The 8498-nt window shown below is 40.2% G+C and overlaps 1 protein-coding gene across 1 annotated transcript in view; it reads left to right on the forward strand.

Annotated features, from left to right (window-relative positions):
- The first annotated feature begins 2844 nt into the window (after positions 1-2844).
- LOC115245906 (transmembrane protease serine 13) overlaps positions 2845-8498 on the forward strand; it is an 18111-nt gene continuing 12457 nt past the window's right edge. Inside the window, exons 1-3 of the mRNA XM_029824400.1 lie at positions 2845-2863; positions 4037-5066; positions 6586-7182. Of these exons, the coding sequence (XP_029680260.1) occupies positions 6985-7182 (198 nt within the window). The 5' untranslated portion in view covers positions 2845-2863; positions 4037-5066; positions 6586-6984. The remainder of the gene's footprint in view (positions 2864-4036; positions 5067-6585; positions 7183-8498) is intronic.

The following is an 8498-nucleotide window of genomic DNA, read 5'->3' on the forward strand; positions in this document are numbered from 1 at the left end:
ATTCAGGATGGAACAACATGCAATTACGTTATGAAATAATTGGAGAAATAAAATCGTAATAATTTATTTATTGTATATGAAAATTTTTTGCGTTCCAAAGCTTTTATTCAACTGGAAAAATGACAATCAAGTTTTTATCGTTGATGCACGAGAATCAATACGGTAGTGGCAAAGATGAATGATTCTGAAGTATTATGCGGCTAACTAATTACATTTTTCTAAAGCAATCCGTATGAATGTTTTAAGCTATTTTTCCATTGTTATGGAAATGCTATTTTCTATTGTTCCTTGCGTTCCCAGCAATATACGGTTTTTTACAATTGTGGATACTCACTTTTGAGTTATTCTCTTCGCAGTCGTCGTTTCGATTATACCCGATAATCACGCTCGCTTTCTTCAACAAGATGAGGATCACGCGACAACATTTGTTCTGGACTATTATCATGTTTTCTTACCTCGTTGAAACTCGAGGTCGTTTTTCCGGGTTGAATAATCGTTCGGGCAAAGACTTCTTCGTGGATATCTTAAGCAAAGTGTTACAAACATCACGAGCGAGGGACGCTCTCCTCGTACTACGAAACTCTTTATTAGATGGGCAAATGGACGACATTCTCGGTAAAATATTCGCGGCGACAAGTCGACTCGTACCGACTCTTTACGTAAACGCGGATCAGACGGAACTGTCTCAAGTTTCTTCCTGCGGAATGTCACGCGATCTAGTCGTGTATATCTATGTCTCAGAGCGAGAGCCGGATATCGTCGAGGGCGAGCTCGTAGTCGAAGACATGAAACGCTTCATTCACGATCGCGTCCGGCCCAAGGTACTTGTACTGATGATACTTCGTCGACCGTGTCGCAATCTCGTAACGCTCTTTCGAGCGATGTGGTCGAGGAACATTCTCGACGCAATCGTCGTGGAATATTCCGGAGTATCGGAGTACTCCGATGAATACTCTACGATCGTTCATCGATACAACCCGTTCATCGACAGTTACAACGACGAACCGTATTCCGTAAATACTGCATGGTTCACGGACGACTTTCCAAATATGTATGGTTATCCATTAGTTTACGCTTTTACTCGTCGGCCTCCGTACAGCGATATTGTATCAGCCACGGAACAAAAGTTAAAAGGCGTAGATAAGATCCTGATTGATATCCTGGCGGACAAAATGAACTTCACCGGTGTTCCCAAGATAATACAAAAGCATAATTCATATTTCAAAAGGATGCCTAATGGCACTCCATATGGCATCCTGGCCGATGTAGCCTCCAAAAAATACGACGCCCTTCTAATTACGATGCCGATGTGGGGAAATGTGTACAAAGGGCCATCACCCGCCATACAATACACTTATCCTCTCTTTATCGAGAATTGGTGCTTCGTGATACCCAGGCTGCTCGTCAAGCAGCATTTTATGAGCGGCATTGCATTCCGATTGTTTGTCCTGAATTTCTCGATCGTAGGAATCTTCTGGTTGTGCTCAAGATTAATGAAGTTCAATCCAAGTAAATGGGATCTCGTGAAAATCGTCGGTGTCATATTGGCCGCGTCCTTTCCACCGGTATCCACAAAATTACACGAGCGAATTATCCTTCTTAGTATTTTTGCTGTCTACGCATGCTACTCCTCGACCCTTTTTGCCGAGTTAACGAGCATCAGTTTCAAGAACAATCAGTACCTTCAGTACGATCATTTACAGGATCTAATAAATTCCGATCTTGTATTAATGATAGACGCAAATATACTGATAATTATCACGCAATACAACAGTGCTTTCAAGCGTGACATTTATAAATCTGGCAAAAAAATCAAAAACTTTATTTATACGGACGTCTGCCTCAAGGATTTGCTAATGTATCAGAACGTTACCTGCTTTATGGATGAAAATTGGGCCCAATTGTTCGCGGTCAATAACATGCGGAATGATGAGACCATGTTAAAGACGACGAAACTCTGTTATCTGTCGCCACTGGCCGGTAATGTCTTTCCGGAAGGGTCGCCTTATATCAGACGCGTCAGTGATTTATTTCTAATGCTCACAGAAAGCGGTATTCGCAATAAGTGGTATCGTGATCACGTGCGGAATGAGACGAAGGAGACAACTATCCAGATAAATCGGGACCAAACGAATTTTATGTACGTTAACGTACATCATTCGATAATCTATGTACTGATAATAGGATACTCGATTTCTGCTCTCGTTTTCATCGGCGAACTGATTTGGAAATATTTTAACATCAACTTCAATCTATGTTGATTTCGATAATATATTATTCACTAAACTTGAAGAGAAATTTGGAGAAGAATAAACAAAAATGTACTGCGATATAATTAAGGCGAATAATATACTTTGTTAAAAAAAATTTCACTTCAATAATCAGAGATGGATATTAATTAATATTATGATATATGGGGGGGACTTGGAAAATTGGTTCCTTCAAGGCGGGATTATCGAATAGACGAACATTACTGTGAAATTTATGATATAACGCAATACCGGTGGCGATAATAACGCTTTAATCTTTAATCGCGTCTCGTATTTTGCGGGACGCAGTTAATCTTCGTTATTGCGCGTACGTCGTGTCCTCGACGTGTAATCGTTATATATGGCGCGAGATGGACGCGAGCAATTTTAATCAATGTAACAGTTTCCTCAAACGAGTGGAACGCCTCCGATCTGCGAGCGTATCGTTTACATGAGTCAGTCTCGCTTAGGTCGAAAGACGGCCCTCGTTTCGGGAACGAAATCACCGGCCTGAAGAGCGGCCATGCTTCATGCTTATTTTTTCCTCAAAAACGGTCAATTTCGTGTAATCTTCTTGCGAGAGCGGGGCGTGGTCGGACCACAGGGATACTCTGGTAGGCAACTACGACGTGTGTCATTAACCGAATCCTTCAAGCGACCCTGATCGGTCTCTGCTTCCCTTCCTCCCCCCTCTCACTCTTTTTCTTTTTTCGGGATTGAATGAATAAAATTTAAAATTACGAAAGGGTGATTCAAATCTCAGACTGTAAGTTAGAGATGTACAGAGCAAAAATGTTTGACACTTTATCCCAATATTTTAAAAACTCCAATAAAATCAAGAAGTTTCATTAAAAGGTTTGATTAATATTATGATTAATACTGGGCATTAAGTGCAGTTATTTCTAGCATCGGCATCACGGCGAATACTTCGAGATTTCTCACACATCTTTCATTGTCATTTCGCGCTAGATGCGTCCGAGTGACCTAAATGTTCATAAGCACTAAAGATTATGAACGAAGAAATTAACGCTTAATATCAAAGGCGGCTCGGAAGATGTCACAATTTTCTCATGAAAATTATTTCCATGATATGTCTAAGTACATCAATAAAAAAATGCGTAAAATATACATCGTGCGTATTTTAACGTTTCGAACGAAAAATTGTCAGGCATCTTCGGTGACGCGATTTGAGAGCGCGAGAACGTAAAGGGGACGTTTTAGTATCGCACTATTAAACGGCTAAATTATTCAAAATTTATTAAAATGACTCGATGTTATCGCGGCAAGACCAGTCTGGTCGATTGTCGACCAACACGCGCTCTCCCACCGTTTGCGGAACAAATATCGCATCGATACGAATTCATTTACACGCGTGATCAACCATAAGTAAACGCATCTTCAAGAAGTAGAGATGGAGATACCTTCCGCTTTCATTCCACTTCCCGCCGCAGAATCACCCTCCACTTCCGCCTAGCTCGGCAGCCACTCCTCTCAGCAGCCTCCGTTGATACTTCCTCTCGCGCGCGTGTATCTCGTCAGTCGGCCTGAAGCCACGTGCGTGCGCTTGCTCGAGTAGCTCCCGCGTGAACGACATATCGGACAGCGTCCTTTCGCATTGACAAATCGCGCTATTTTAATCGTTACTTCCGATGACAGATAAAAATATCCGCGCAAAGTTACTAGTGCAAGAAGGCGATTACATTTCATCCATATTCGTTTTTATTTAATCATCGACGAATAGATAGATGCATAGTCTTATCTTAAAGAAAGTTGCGTTTCTGTTATAGTGAATTAAGAAAAATGGTTTATAAATGACATATGCGATGATGAGAAAGACAATTAGATGAAAAAACAAGTAGATAATTAGATAAGTGGAATAGAACGAGATAAGTGAAGAACTCGGAAAAACTGAAGAATCTGTTGATTTCCTCGTGTTTCATAAGACTGATACTATGTAATGCAACTCTGAGAGATATCAAATTTCATCTTATCGAGTAAACATAAACGTGATAAGATATTAACGGTTGTAATCCCTAGAATTCATATAAGATGAAATGTAGCGACGGGATCCAGTGACTCGCGTAATACTACTAATATGATGCCGACTCAAAGAAGAACCGAAATATCTCATCTCGGCTTCATCGATCAAGCTTATCGGAGAGCGGCATGATTCGCCGGCAATACCGGCGTACGGGAGAGTGCTTCGAGGAAGAACAAAGATATCGCTACGAGCTCTAGGTAGCTCTCAAAGGTGAAGACAGACGTCGGTTGTGGAAGACGTCGGGAGAACTAAAAATATCAGCCGGTTCCGCGGTTGGTAGGCCGACGTGCCCCGCCACGTCGTATTCCACGCTAAACAATTTTACCGGCTGGAAAAGATGAGAGTGATATCTCTCCGCGTGCGCGGGGTGAAAATAGGGTTCGCCTTTAATCTCGCGTACGACGATTCGCAGTAAACCATCGGGCTATCAAGCACGATCGTCGTTACCGCAAAGAGCTAGTTGACAGATCGGACATTCACGAGAGACGCGATCGTGATCGCGACTTCGCGCGTGATCCACGGTGAACGAATTTACTTAGTTGTCTTCTACTATTCCGTCTACTATTATTCATCGTCTGCTACTGTTATAAACGCATACCGCATCGAAGATTGCAAATATTCTTACGATGATTGGAATGCCAAGGCAGAAGCTATCAGTGTCCTCGTCGCATCTATTCGAGGGTCTGGGACATCCTTGATACATCGACAAGCTTCTTCGCGCGCCGAAAAATTTCGGGCTATTTATTGTTTCGGATACACCGTTGAAATACACCGGGGTAAGATTTCGCTTGTTGATGCACGTTATTTAGGGAACCTAAGCACATAGCAGTGAAGACTCACGTTCTCCAGAGGCGAGAGACGTCAAGTGTGATCTTTTGATCTTGTAACGATTTGCACGCGAGGATAAGACGTTAAACAGTCTCGTCGGAAATAAAGTAACTAAAATGCATGAAAAGTGTATTCTTTTTTCTTACGTTCTTTCTTAGCTGGCCGGTTTGAACGCCGGCTCAAAGAAATGTAAACTATGCTGCGTTATAATAGAAATCTTTAGTCCGAGTGACCTAAATGTTCATAAGCACTAAAGATTATGAACGAAGAAATTAACGCTTAATATCAAAGGCGGCTCGGAAGATGTCACAATTTTCTCATGAAAATTATTTCCATGATATGTCTAAGTACATCAATAAAAAAATGCGTAAAATATACATCGTGCGTATTTTAACGTTTCGAACGAAAAATTGTCAGGCATCTTCGGTGACGCGATTTGAGAGCGCGAGAACGTAAAGGGAACGTTTTAGTATCGCACTATTAAACGGCTAATTTATTCAAAATTTATTAAAATGACTCGATGTTATCGCGGCAAGACCAGTCTGGTCGATTGTCGACCAACACGCGCTCTCCCACCGTTTGCGGAACAAATATCGCATCGATACGAATTCATTTACACGCGTGATCAACCATAAGTAAACGCATCTTCAAGAAGTAGAGATGGAGATACCTTCCGCTTTCATTCCACTTCCCGCCGCAGAATCACCCTCCACTTCCGCCTAGCTCGGCAGCCACTCCTCTCAGCAGCCTCCGTTGATACTTCCTCTCGCGCGCGTGTATCTCGTCAGTCGGCCTGAAGCCACGTGCGTGCGCTTGCTCGAGTAGCTCCCGCGTGAACGACATATCGGACAGCGTCCTTTCGCATTGACAAATCGCGCTATTTTAATCGTTACTTCCGATGACAGATAAAAATATCCGCGCAAAGTTACTAGTGCAAGAAGGCGATTACATTTCATCCATATTCGTTTTTATTTAATCATCGACGAATAGATAGATGCATAGTCTTATCTTAAAGAAAGTTGCGTTTCTGTTATAGTGAATTAAGAAAAATGGTTTATAAATGACATATGCGATGATGAGAAAGACAATTAGATGAAAAAACAAGTAGATAATTAGATAAGTGGAATAGAACGAGATAAGTGAAGAACTCGGAAAAACTGAAGAATCTGTTGATTTCCTCGTGTTTCATAAGACTGATACTATGTAATGCAACTCTGAGAACTATGCTGCGTTATAATAGAAATCTTTACTGTATATATATAATCCACGGAATGCTTGAATTATCACAGAAATTTTACCTATGATTAAATCACATATCGTTTTTTATTCTCGTACAAAGAAAAATTCTTCAAATACACAAATAATTAATATAATTCATTCGATTGAATTGTCTAAATTAGTATTATTGTATCTCTTATTTTAATAAGACAATTCTCTTTATTAATTTTAATTTTATTACGCCATTAGGTTGCCTTAAAGGAGATCTGTCTGTATCGGATTTCATTACGGCAGATCGACGCGTCCGGACTTAGGACGCAGGGTCAAGGCCGAGAGCTACCTCGCGGCGGATTCGACGGAGGAGGCCGTTGACAGTGTTCGAAGCTCCAAATTTCTCCCCGAGACTCTTTCATCGACGGTATTTTACGGCGCGGTTGTTTGAAATTCTTCGCGCGGAGTCGTGCCCGTATTTATAGATCTGCAGCGCGTAGGGCCGCGTACATACACACGCGTTTACGCACGCAGCAGCTCCTTCGTCTCGAAGGTGGAAAAATAAGTAAGTAGGTACGTGGAACAGCCGGCGAACCGGAGCCACGCCGTCGTCGGGCCCACGTCCGTAAAGCGCGAGCACGTCGCGATCATGACGCGATGCGTCCGCGACAGGAGCACCACCGGCTTGTCTCGCCGACGAGCGCGTCCCCGTCGCCGTCGAACTGTCTGCGCTGGTCGCCCCGCTGGCTCCCATCCGCCAAACCACTACTTCTGGACATGATCGCCGGCGCCGCGATCCTCCGTATCCTCGTCGTCCTGCTTGCTCTTGGCCACGTGGTCGCCGCCGACGGTTTGGTAAGTACTATACATCCACGGTACACACCAATAAAAAATATTGCAACCGCAAAAATCGAATTCTTTAAAATTTTGCAATAGTTTTCTTCGCGCGAAAAATTTTTATTAGTTAGAAATAAAATGTTGAACACAAAATTGTATGAATTAGGATTACATTAATTATTTTTTGATAAAATAAGAGGTTGAAAAGTATATGAATTTAAATAAAAAAATTCAGTTGCAATATTCTTTGTTGGTGCTATTAATATGATTTATGTCTTGCTATAACATTTATATATTTTATTTCATCAATAATACTCCGGAAATATCGGAGATTAAAACCGTATTTAAATTAATTATAATTAAATTATTGCAGTGAAGAATCTCATAGATTAAAATATTGCGTATAGAAAGAAAAGGCGAAGATTATTTATATTAAGAAAAAATATGAGATATACAATATAACGCAGTTTTTGCAGACTACAGCTTCATAATAAATTTAAAATCGATTATTTATCGGATGAATTACATGAATGTAATTGAGTGTATCTTTACGAAAGTTAGAAGCAGCGCGCAGAATTGCATCCTTAGCTGAAAGGGTTCTGGAATTACTAACTGCAGCATGGTAGACAATAATTTTCACGACTGCAGTGTATTTAGCCTCTAAGACTGTAGAAGTATCGACTTCGCATCGTATTACGGGAAGTGAAGACTTTTCTGGTCGATCGAAAATTGATCGTAAAATTGTTTAATCGAGGAAAACGGGGTATTAAACGTATCTTGTACCCAGGTAATGCACCATAATTTTGAATGTTTATCGTGTACAAGTTTACTTAATTGCCTGCCGAATCTATATAATATCTAGCACATCAGTTAATATATATCCTAATCTCGAAAGCCACGTATATAATCTCGCATTCAAATTTAATGTAGGATAAATTAATATTGACCCGAATAATATAAATTTGCGAAATTACATTTAATTAAAATTCTTGTTACTCTTTATTCATTTATTCTTCATTTATAGCTTGATTAATAAATTAAATGCTTTAAACAAATGTGTAGATAAATACTTTTAAATTTATGTAAAAAAAAAAAAAAAAAAATCGAACATTTAAAAAATATTTTGCACAATTATTACAATTGCTAATATATTGAATACGTGCGTATACAGTATATAAAGAGGATATTGAACTCATATTGAACTCAATATTTTTTTTTTAATATATGCAGGCTAATGTAGTACAATTTATCAAAGATAGATTAGTAATTAATAGATGGATTAAGGAAGACGGAAAGGTTCAAGAGGCCTAAAACAACCGATAAAGCATCGTGTC

Source organism: Formica exsecta, unplaced genomic scaffold (genome assembly GCF_003651465.1).
Source record: "Formica exsecta isolate Colony F162 unplaced genomic scaffold, ASM365146v1 scaffold1369, whole genome shotgun sequence".
NCBI classification, from domain to species: Eukaryota; Metazoa; Arthropoda; class Insecta; order Hymenoptera; family Formicidae; genus Formica; species Formica exsecta.